The sequence below is a fragment of the Cololabis saira genome, chromosome 5 (assembly GCF_033807715.1).
Source record: "Cololabis saira isolate AMF1-May2022 chromosome 5, fColSai1.1, whole genome shotgun sequence".
Lineage (NCBI taxonomy): Eukaryota > Metazoa > Chordata > Actinopteri > Beloniformes > Belonidae > Cololabis > Cololabis saira.
This window is the reverse complement of record NC_084591.1, coordinates 31113261-31125321: the sequence shown is the minus strand read 5'-3', so window position 1 is coordinate 31125321 and position 12061 is coordinate 31113261. Positions and strand designations below refer to the sequence as shown.

At 39.5% G+C, this 12061-nt stretch overlaps 1 protein-coding gene across 2 annotated transcripts; it reads left to right on the top strand.

Moving 5' to 3' along the window:
* Positions 1–948: 948 nt before the first annotated feature.
* LOC133444069 (protein FAM3C-like) lies at positions 949–9544 on the top strand. 2 transcript variants are annotated; one of them, XM_061721536.1, is made up of 10 exons: positions 985–1047; positions 2162–2200; positions 3606–3689; positions 4074–4133; positions 4219–4327; positions 4598–4656; positions 5269–5319; positions 5390–5474; positions 6755–6881; positions 7655–9544. In XM_061721536.1, exons 1-10 carry the CDS (start codon positions 1029–1031, stop codon positions 7742–7744), a joined length of 723 nt encoding a protein of 240 aa, XP_061577520.1. In that variant the 5' UTR covers positions 985–1028; the 3' UTR covers positions 7745–9544. The 2 variants fall into 2 exon arrangements, with proteins under 2 accessions (XP_061577521.1, XP_061577520.1); XM_061721537.1 differs by lacking the exon at positions 2162–2200 and having other exon boundaries at positions 949–1047; positions 7655–9543.
* The last annotated feature ends 2517 nt before the right edge of the window (positions 9545–12061 follow it).

Here is a 12061-nt window from a genome sequence, read left to right as displayed (position 1 = left end):
ATGTAAATGACTTTTTGGTTACGTAACGACAGGAGCAGAATCTGAACGGCTCGTAGGAGCCACATCACACTGGATGGCTCATCCAGGTGGCTGTACAGACACTGCAGAATTTGGTTGCTTTCCTCCTTCTCCGAGTTGGCAGGCTGAGGGGAGACCACTTTATATATGTTAAAGAAAGAAAAAACATGTTTTTCATAATAGGTCCCCTTTAAGTTCTCCATTAGTTACTCATGAGTCATGACTATGGTTTACTCCAGCGGATTCACATCGGGCTACAAACCTCTGAATGACTCCAACGAAGCCAACAGGACCAAATAATCTAAACACCGCAAAAATGCAGTATAAGAATAACAGCAATGGAAACCTTCACCCACCTAGCTTTGCCTTATCAGCTGCTGACAAACAACAGCCATGCTGGTGTTCAGCAACTATTGAAATAGGCCTGTCTTATTTTCAGCGAAGCAAACACTTTTCACCAGCATACACTACATTGTGCAAAGCCACGTTATTAGTGACTGTAGAGCATCTCAAAATGTATCAGCTTTCATGTGCATCCGTCCTGAGTCATGACGTAGACGGTGCTGGTGTTCTTCCCTGAACCACTGCTTCACAGCTTCCCCTCCAGCTGGAGATCTAATGACCTGCAGCTAAAGGCCTGGTACCCCATACTGGTACGCCTGGTGGATTTTCAGCAGTTAGATCCATCCTCTGACTTGACCTGGGCTCATCTGGAAATGTAACACAGTTTTAGTTGAGAAATCTAAAACTGCTCACAACTGAAAGGAGCAATGATCCTGTTATAAAAGTTGAAAAGGATTTGTTAATATTTAACTTTTTTTTTTTAATTTTAATTCAGTCTGTAAACCGTAAATGAGCCTGCAGCATTATCACAGATAGACTCTGACCCTGGATGCTGCTGATTGGCTGTCACCCTGCTACCGGCTGACAGGAGGCCGAACAGGATTTACCAGTTTGCCGGTTTCCCGGATGCTTCCTGAAACATCTCAGCGTGGACGTCAGCAGGAGACATGCTCACCATCAAAGTTGGTCAGTTCCTCTCATTTATTCTGACATTTTTCAGCTTCTCATGTGTGAAGGTTTGTTGCTGTTTGGGTGGTAGATTGTTTTAATTTGTATCAGCAGTGACCTTTGGTTTTCTTCTAATCATTTGGAAAATATGAATCTGTTTTCTCTGTTGCTGTGTTGCTCCACAGGCTGAATAAAAGTCATGGCTTAAGCAAAAGTAAATCTCCTGTAGGTCCCAGTCAAACATTAAATCAAGTTTTTTAATGAACAGGATGAAATTAAATGCATCAAAGCTCTTTTTTTTTATTTATTTAAATCCATCACTTTCTCTCCTGAGGAAGGTCCTGGTGAATTGATATTATTTAGAAGTGCTTTCTTTACTGATTCCTCGGGGAAACACTGAAGCTATTTTTTATGAAAGGAAAGGAGATCATTCCATCCCACGATTTCTTGTAGATGCATTTTTCTGTGATTGATGTGAATGAATATGTGGATGGGAGAGTGAATGTGATCAGTTGTGATAACATCTTTCACTTTTCGTCTCTTTCTTTTCTTCTTTGAATTCTCTGCTTTATTAATGTAATATTTGACACTCCACAAAGGAACATGATTCCTATTCGCCTCGCGGTTTTCTTTGTTCCTTGTTTGATCACTTTTGAACTCCTGCTGCTCAGCTTTTCAGCTGCTTGGGGTTTTCTTATTATCTTACTATAACTGGTTTCTAAATTCCGACCTTTTTTCTGTTCTTCAACATTCCAGTCTGCCAGGTTGGACGTTTGTTTTTCTGAGTCACACCTATTACCTGTCTGTCAAGTGAAAATGGGCACAAAACGGGCTGAGTTTATCCAGTTTAACAGAAATTTGATCAAATTTGGTGGTGGAGTCAAATATGGTCTGACTCCACCCACTGTGACATCAGGTGGCAGGGAAATACATATGTATACTGTATACGCATGTATTTCAGTCCTGTAGGGTTTTACAGTCATACTGAACATGCTTTTTCTCTGGCGGTTTGTTCAGTGGTATAATTAAGCAAATTCTGATCCACAGCGTCATTAGTAAACAAGCTCAGAAGGAGCCTCTTCCTTTTGTCCTGAACACTTCATCATTTATATTTTGTGTTGGTTTGTTTCAGGAAAAACTAGCTTGACAGAACAATCAAGGCTCATTGTATGTAAGTTAAACATTCCTGTCTGACAGCTTAAAACTACCATTGTGTTTTATAACTGCATCCACTTTCTTACTGATTACTGTTGACACCACTGAGGTTTTTGTTATTAAAATATGTTTGTGTTTCTTCTTTTAATTGAACCATTGAACATATATTATTCAATGATATTAAATTATGGGAGATAATTGACAATCGCACCGACATAAACAAGGAAAAAAGATGGTTGCAAGAAAGAATAAAGGTGTACAAGCTTGTCAACAATCTTCTGACACGTATAGCAAGAGGAAGACTCAATACAAAGAGTATATTTGTTGATAAATAAATGTAATGGAAAATCATTAGCATTTACCATTTAATTTCTTTTTCAACTAATATAGTTATAGTTATATTTTGAGGTGAGGGAAGAAAGTCTTGTGAATATTTGAAAAATGTTCACCACTGAGTCATTTCATCCCGGGATTCCTCCATTACTAAGAATCTGCACATACTGTATATGTCAGTGATATAGCCAGCAGTGGAATATAATTTTTAATCGTCATAAAATGAATAAAGAGAGGGCTCATCATGAAGGTTTGATCTGAATTATTGACCTGAACTCATGTAGGGTTACAGAGCAGAGCTCCCAGATCCTGGACCAAAAACCTGTACATTCACTTTTTTCTTTGCAGAGTTTAAGGTTCCTTGATTGTAATGTGTCACGTGGATGCTCTGAAATGACACCAACAACTCATAAGCAAAACAGATGTCATCATCAAAGCTGTGTGGTCTGTTATCCACGGTCCAGTTAGTTAATAATTATCTACCGTAATGCCCTTAGAAAGCCATGCTTTTTATAAACTATAGTCCACCACAGTCTCCAAGATTCGGTGTGATCCGCCCAGTTAAGATGCTTTTGCACAGGGGTCTCCGACCCTGGCCCACTGTCCTGCATGTTTTAGATGTCTGCTTCCAAACTCCCTGATACAAATTAATTATTTAACTTAACTTGACTTAACAGACTTGTGCGGACCTTTAAGACAAGCTGAGACAATTATTAATCAGAATTAGGTGTGTTTCCTGAGAAGGAAGTGGTTCCTGGATGTAACTTCAGTTCTGTGTTTGTCGTAACAATAGGAGCACAGAGTACACACGCTGTTATGGACATTGAGAAACCTTTTTGCTTGCTTTCCACCTGCTGCTTTTCGTGTAAAGATATAATTATTTATTGCCCAACTCAACCACTATTTGCACTTGGCGTGTCAGTGACAGGAGCGCACCTACTATTCATGGGTATCCTACATAAGACCTTATGTATCTAAAGCCTGGACTATACTATATATGTTACTTGTGGAAAATGCCTCTGATTGTCTCTTGTAACAGTTAATATTGTAAATATTTACTGTAACACGTGTTCCTCTGCCTCCTGCAGGGCTTTTGAAGGCTGCGATGCTGCTCGTGCCAGCACTCGTTGTTGTAGTGGTTGTGTTGCAGCTCTACAGCAACCCCCTCAAGGGTAAGGACAGTTCTGCATGTCCACAATACTCTCTACATTCTGTTGAAACTGGTCTCATTTTCATCTTCAAGAAGAAGCAACACATTTTCAATGTGCCACAGCTGCAGCCAGATGTTATATTGATGCAGAGTAAATCAGTAAATCTGACACAAATCTGCCTGATAATGGTACAACAAATGTACAACGCAAGAATTAGCAAAAGTCATCTTCCTATAGAATCAAAATTGAATCAAAATACCTGTCAATGTCAATTACAGTTAACACAATTAAATATGATCAAATACAACATGAAAATTAAAGAGGAAATATAATGTTTTTTTATTCTTAGATAATAGAGCAGCCTTAACGGAAGTTAACGTGGATGAATGATCTGTGTGCGTCCAGTTACAGGTCAGAGCGTGGTGGTCAGAGAGAACTCCAAACCAGCCCCTGAGAAGAAGCCGGGTCAGTGATCACCGGCATCACCGCCGTTTATCAGGACTCTGAGAGCTCCAGCGGTCAGGGGACTCATCCTTGTCTTTCTCTGCAGCTGGAACATGTTACCAAAAGACAGAATGTCCAGATGATCAGATCAGTTTTTACATCCAGACTGGAGCCGCAAACGTCGTGGGTCCACTAATCTGCATCCACAACAACCTGTAGGAGCATTTTTTTGTGCTAAAAACTTTTTTTTTAAATTAGTTTGTGCTTTGCTTGCTGTGATTTGCTACTTCATTGTGTGTTTGCATGTTTACTTTCCTATTGTGTTTTATATATTTTTCTTTATTTCTCTGCTCAGTTATTTTGCATCTTTTATTCTTGTGCAGTTGTTTTGTGTATGTTGTTCATGCTTTATGTGTTTATGCTTTATGTGTCTGCTGATGTTTTGCTATTTTGTAGAGATTTATGAAGCGCTTTTCTTTCCTCAGGATTGTTGGGACGATACTGAACAACGCCGGGCCAGGGATAAATATTGTGACATTAAATGGTGAGCGCACACTAAAGCAGTGTTGCAGGAAGTTTAGGAAGTAGCAGTTCTTTGTGTATTTGCTTTTGCAAATTTAATTTCACAGTTTAATTTTATCAGACCACTTTGAATCAGAAATAAGAATACATCATACCTAAAAAATGTGACAGTTTTGCCTGTTCACTTAGTTGTCCTCATTTTCTTCCAGTTGAGAAGTTTTCATTAGAAAACAGAATTTCTGGACAAAACCTTTGCTAAATGTTTAACTTTTTGTTTGATTTGTTATGAATTCCTCTTTTTGGATAGGCAAATTAAAAAAAAGTCACTTTAAAATAGTTTATGTAACCAACACCCTACATCTTTATTTTTAAAACTGAATGAAATAAATGTGCAACATCATTCACCATATTAATAGTATGAGCAACACACAACAAACAGGATTCAGGGAAGTCACTGTTATGATCCTAAAAACAGTTTTCTATAAATGTTAATAAAAAAAAAAAGAATGTATTTGGTTATATTTTTTTAGACTGACGTTGAAAACTAAATTAACACTATTTTGCTGCATTTCATGCAATTCTGATGATAATGAAGTGTGCAGGTCCGTCACAGCTTTTTATTTTCCCCTGCCAGGTAGAACAGGGGAAGTCCTGAAGATAGGCAACTTTAACATGTATGGTGGCGGTAAGTGAAGACAAAAGGCCAGCGGGTGTTGGAGTGAACGTGAATGGCGAGTGACATGTTTGTCTTGCAGAAGTGGGGCCTTTGATCGAGTTCCTGAAGAACATCGAAGAAGGTTCTATTGTTCTGTTTGCATCCTTCGATGAACCAGCAACAAAGTAAATGTTCCCTTCTTTAACTGCATTTCCTTTAAATACGTAGAAATAGAAAGGTTTCAGAGGAAGGAATCACTTAAACAAAACCATAAAGTAGTTTCCTGTTTGCAGTGGTCAGATTGCCTGAGTGTGCTGTGGATTTGAGTTTGACCAATTTAGTTATTTAAATCCTCAAAACCACAGTGCAGTTATCTGAGCTCATCCTTTAATGAAGCAGGTTGTTTGTTTGGCCACTTCATTTAATGTTGAATAACTGCATCATAATCGCGTCTAAACTGTAAAGGGACACTGTGATCGTTGTCACATTCACAATATCGGTGTTTCCTTATGTAATTATCAAGGCTAAACAGATTTACTGAAGGAATATTATTTATCTTTAACTTTTTTTTCTTTTTCTTTTGGAAAATAACTCCCCCCTGATGAAGCAAAGAGCATCCAAAAATCTGTTTTGTTTTGACTTATGGCCATGCATAATACTCAAAGTTATCATTACAGACTGGTACAGTTCTGAGCTGCAGTAGAACAGTAACCTTGAGTTTGATGCCATTTCACTAGAATTTAATCTGATAAATCACTATGTTGATGGTTCAAGTCATATAAATGATTCTTGTAGTTTGTCTGAGGCCATGAAAGATTAATTCTAATCAAGGTTCACAGCGCCCTGAAAACACAATACTTTTTACAGAGGAATATTTTTTCATACATTTAATTTTTTTGAATCTCTGGTCACATCTAAGACAATATTTTGTTATAGTAACAATGTAGATAAGTCCAAAAACACCCTTGGACTTATCTAATGAAGGTCATGTGTGCTGAAGTCATGGGGGTAGTAAACACGCCCTCAGCACCCACAGCGTCCCCGGCAGGAATGAAACCCAGGATCTTCTAGCTGTGAGGCAGCTGCGCCACCGTGCCCCAAAAACCCAAAATTTATCTAATCCAGTTATTATCTATGGAATATTGATTTTTGCATTGAAAACAGGAAATGAGAAACAAATGCAGCACAACTGTGTTAGTTAAATAATGCCACCTTCCTTGTCATTAACTTCAGAGCACCCCAAGTCAGCTCTCCACATGTTACAGAACAACACAGGTTGACCCACAAGCAGAAACCTGCCATCACTAAGGACCTTCTACATACCTTCTAACACCCCATCCCCACACCCTTAAAAGACATACAGCGTAATGGCAGCTGTTATAGAAACCTCAGCTGAGATGAAGCAGTGACGAAGTCTTCATTGTGTTTATTTGGACATACTGTAAATGTTGATGTGTTTTAACAGACTAAATGAAGAAGCCAGGAAGCTGATTGCTGAACTGGGAAGCTCAATGGTCCAAACGTTGGGATTCCGAGATAGCTGGGCATTTGTTGGTGGAAAAGGGACAACAGGAAAGAGCACCTTGGAAAAGGTAAATATATTATTGGAGTTTGTGGTGGGCCGCTGCAGTTTGAGAATAGTCCAGATCTTCAGGAGGCTTACCTTCTACTCCAAAACGTCCAGGAATATGTATGAGGGTTAATGAGTGCTCTCCAACTACAGATATAACATACCGTAACCTTAAATATGATCAGCTAAGTCTAATAGATAAAAAAGCACATTAATTCCCACGATGAAGACGCTCCAACCAGGGCACTTTGGGCAACATAATTTGTAAAATAACTCAATATTTTGTATTACTCAACTGAATTGCTAACTGTGTGGACATGGGGGTTGGGGGTGGGGCAGACGGATGTGGTGGTTCCCCCTTTTAAAGAAAGGAAACTCCTCAGTGCCATTGGTCCAGGTGTTACAAACAGGTTCTGTCCAGGTTTTATTTTATTTTTTATACACTGTAACAGCCAGTGGTTTTAACAACCCATTAGCTCTCATGGGCCATTTCCAAGGATGACTACTTTTGGTTTCAGTCTCAGATTTCTTATAAATATCTTAGAAATAACTAGACTCCTTAGCTCTAACTGTTTGGAACTGTTATTTATTTCTGTTTATTTTCTTGTTTTGTTCCAAAAATGTTTTATAAAACCAGTTTATTATCAGGACTAAGCCAATCTTGTGGTGGATGTCAACAACAGGTTAATCCAACTCTAATTTCACTACGTTCCCACTAAGATTGGCAACACATTAGGTCTCCTAACCCTCTGTGAAACTGAGTTTTTTTTCTTTTTTTTCCTATTTCTGTTCCAGTACCTTAAGAATGAAAAAGCAACTAATAAATATGACAGCTGGCCCGAGCTGGTTCACCTGGAAGGCTGCCTTCCTAGGTTCCTGGCGTGACCGGCTGCTTGATCCTGAATCCTGAAATCACCAGCTACAGGAATGGGAAACTGCAGAAACACAGTGTGTCTATTAATACTTTTTGCTTGATGAAGTGTGGTGGAGAGCTACATCCTGCTGTGGAAACTGATCCGTGTGTCAGGGTGGGCCACAGCATCTGCGTCATTAAGCAGATACCCGTCAAACCTTCTGACCTCCTGCTTCCTTGTGTGAAGAGAAAGACATGGATTCAGTTGCTGTGACCGAGAAGAGAAACAGAGCTTTTGAAAAGTTGTGAGGGTTGGGCATTAGGGTAGAGTTTGGATCTCTGCCTTAATGACAGAATAACTGCAACTACCTTTATAGAACAACAAAACTGTTATGAAGAAAGATTTCACTGGAAGTGGGTTAACAAGGACAATAAGCTGGCTTCTCCCAATTGTGGACCTTATTTCCCACAAGTATGTTACTCCTCAACACTCACCTGTGCTGGTTATGCGGCTGTGTTTGGTTTGGCATCATCTCTACCTACACATCATTGGAAAACTCAAAACTTTTCAAACCCGGGCACCATTTAAAGATGATAACAGCAAAGCAGCAACAGTTTTCTCTCCACAGCATGCTGCAAATTATTTCTACTGAAAGAATCCAACAAAACATTTCCTCCAAGCTCCTAGTTTATTTGTCTCTTAACTCTTTCATCTACTGAAAACATCATCATGAGAAAATAGCATATGGTTTTGCAGCATGTATTATATTAAAGTAAGAAAATAAGAACATTTTTTAAAGTATATTGTGGTTTTCTGGGGGTATTTTGGGGCCAGATGGATACATTTTACATGTGGATGTGTATAGCTTTAAAAAAGAACATACTTTTGAAAAATTGTGTTTCTGGCTCTTTTTTTTGTTGCTGTTTTTCAAAAAACTTTGGCACTGTGTTGCTTTTAAAGCAGCTATCACCAAGTGTGCTTCGCAGCAACATCTGAAGGACGTCTTCTTCTGTCACAGTCAGTTTTGTTGGCCTTTCACTTGAATGCAAACCAAGATAGTGAGGCTGTGAGCCGACACAGTCCTTAAGTAAAAATGCTGCAAAACAAGAACAATAAAGCTGATCAAAGACAAGTAGAACCGACTTGACTGGTTGTATATGCAGTCACTCAGCCGTAAGCCGACATCGTTCATGGGAGAGTGTCATAGTTGTAAATGTGCCAACACTCCTGAGATGGGTGAGGTCACATGTGTGTCAAGTGCTGCTTTTCTCGTTTCTCCTTTTTTCAGCTTCAGATGCAGATGGCGTGGAAGACGCTGAGCAGGTTATTATTCACATCTCTGTGTTGCTGACATGTTCAAACTGTTGACTGAATAAACAGATGACTCCAGACTTCTGAGTCAACAGAAAGAAGAGCTGTCTCAAAAATTCAGGAGAATTTAGGGAGCAAATCATCACACCATGACGATACTGGGAACATGAGATGGAGCAAAGGAGGCAGGTGGCAGTGTCAGGGGTGGATTGTTTTAGAAAATAACTTAAAGGGCAGAGGTGTCAAGTAACGAAGTACAAATACTTTGTTACCTTACTTAAGTAGAAATTTTGGTTATCTATACTTCACTGGAGTAATTATTTTTCAGACCACTTTTTACTTTTACTCCTTACATTTTCACGCAATTATCTGTACTTTTTACTCCTTACATTTTAAAAACAGCCTTGTTACTCTATTTCATTTAGGCCTTTAAAAAAAAACTATCCAGTTAAATTGCTCCATCCGGATAGAGTGAATTTGGTTGTGGTTGTTTCAGATGTTCTTGTCCAGTTTTGTTCTTACATCCGTTCCCTCAGATTCCTGCAACTAAACTTGGATGTACATTCCAATAAAGGTTAGGATAAATGATAACATGCCTCTGAAGTTTGACTTTTTGCACCATTACAATACTTATAGGCAACTAGTCATCATATCTCCTGCTCTCTGAAACACATGTTAATGCTCAATAGTACACATATATGGTTCTTTAATATATTTGCATTATACTAAGATGCATTCATTTTCAATGGCTTTTGTCCTTAATGGCCTTTTTCCCCCTTACATTAATTTTACTTTTATACTTTAAGTAGTTTTGAAACCAGTACTTTTATACCTTTACTCGAGTAAAAAACTTGAGATGATACTTCAACTTCTACAGGAGTATTTTTAAACTCTAGTATCTATACTTCTACCTGAGTAATGAATGTGAATACTTTTGACACCTCTGCTAAAGGGGACCTATAATGGCATCTAATACCTATTTTAAACAGGCCTTGAATGTCTTAAAAACAAGCTTTTGATTGTTTTTGCTAAATAAATTAGAAATTCAGCCTCTGAGCCATGTCTTTATCTTCCCATTCTCTAACCTCATTCTCTATGCAGGATTATGAGTGGGCGGGGCTATGATAATGAGGCTCTGTGCTGATTGGCTGCCTGAATGATGCGATACACCTCTACGAGAAAATGGCGGAAGCTCCGGCCGACGGAATTAGTTTTTGGGCGTGGTTTCACACATCGGAGGCCAACCGATGCACATTGCATTTTCGTTACGTAACGAAAGGGAGCAGAATCTGAACGGCTTGTAGATCCACACCACACTGGATGACTCATCCGGGCGGCTGTACAGACACTGCAGAATTTGGTTGCTTTCCTCCTTCTCTGAGTTGGCAGACTGAGGGGAGACTACTTCATATATGTTAAAGCAAGAAAAAACCTGTTTTTCACAATAGGTCCCCTTTAAATATTTTAATGTGACCCAAAATGCGTAAGAATGTCTTTGTTTTTGATGACCAAATATCAAAAGTGTTAACTGTGCATTCGGTTCATGTTATTTTGAAAAGGGGAGCTGGTGCTTGTGTTTAACCAAATATAACTTCTCAGGTTCTAGTTACTCAGAACACGACAGCAGACTCCTTAGTAACTCAAATAGATGACTACATAAGCCACAGGTCATAACAGCCTCTCGTTGGCATTACTAAGATCTTGGTGGTATTAATCATACATTGTTGCAGTAAACATCATTGAAGAAAACTAAATACAATTGTTTGAAATAACAAACAGAGTGACAAACCATTCTAAAGATGAAAGTGTAGCAAAAACAGACCTCATTGAAACCTCCAGAGATCTTCATTAAGTCATTGGGCTCTTGTGTTTGTATCATTGCAACAACTGAAGTGATGATATTGCACCCAACATCGGTAACACCGAGGAATTCTGTTGAACAAGCAAACAAGTTAGATCACAGGGCAGCATGCTCAGTCCAGAACATCTTCCCTCTCCTCAGTCATGACAGTTCTGCCATCCACTCCACAAACACGGCCATGACGTTTGCAGATGATACCACTGCGGGTGGGTCTCATATAGCGGACCATGATGAGACCCAGTACAGACAGGACATCCAGCACCAGAGTCAGTCTTGTCCTGAACACTAGTGAGATCAAGGAGGTCATAATATATTACTGAAGGTCCAGGAGGACAGAGCACAGTCCTCTTATCATTCACAGGGAAGTAGTTGACCGAGTCAACAATATCAAGCTCCTGGCCAGTCACATCACATCAGACCTGACTGGTTCCTGAATGCAGCTCACCTGGTGAAGAAGGCTTAAAGGGGACCTATTATGAAAAACACGTTTTTTCTTGCTTTAACATATATAAAATGGTCTCCCCTCAGCCTGCCAACTCAGAGAAGGAGGAAATCAACCAAATTCTGCCACGCCCACAACTATAAAAGCATGTAACTGCATTCGAGCGTCCGACTATCGTAGCACTGCGTGACATCGGACGGTCTCTGTCCATCTCCCTCCAGCAGCTGCCACTTTATTGAGGTTTTTGTAGTGAAATGAGGAGGAATCATAGAGATAACTTCTCATTTCAACTAACTGGATCAGCCGTTCCTCATCCGTGACCGTTTCCTACAGCGCTTTCAACCGGCTTTCAACGCAAGCGACAGGAAGAAAATAGAAGCAGGGCGTCCGACAAATGTTCAGCTCAAAGCGCAGCGCCGCGTCGCTGCGTCCAGTTAGGACAGTCCAATAGAAAATAAAGCAATGGAATTGATTTTGTCGCTGACGCTCTCTCACATCGCATGCAGTTATGACACGGTGTAAATAACTCTGCCGGCCGGAGCTTCCGCCATTTTTCCATAGCGGTGTATCGCGTCATTCAGGCAGCCAATCAGCACAGAGCCTAGAGAAGGAGAAGGAGGTTAGAGAATGGGATGATAAAGACATGGTTTAGAGGCTGAATTTCTAATTTATTTAGCAAAAACAATCAAAGCCTTGTTTTTAAGACATTCAAGGCCTGTTTAAAACAGGCATTA

Bases quoted from the DNA above. Each gene is read 5' to 3' on its own strand.
- LOC133444069 (XM_061721536.1), top strand. The intron at 5,320-5,389 runs GTAAGTGAAGAC...TTTGTCTTGCAG, and splicing joins CTTTAACATGTATGGTGGCG to AAGTGGGGCCTTTGATCGAG. The intron at 6,882-7,654 runs GTAAATATATTA...TTTCTGTTCCAG, and splicing joins GAAAGAGCACCTTGGAAAAG to TACCTTAAGAATGAAAAAGC.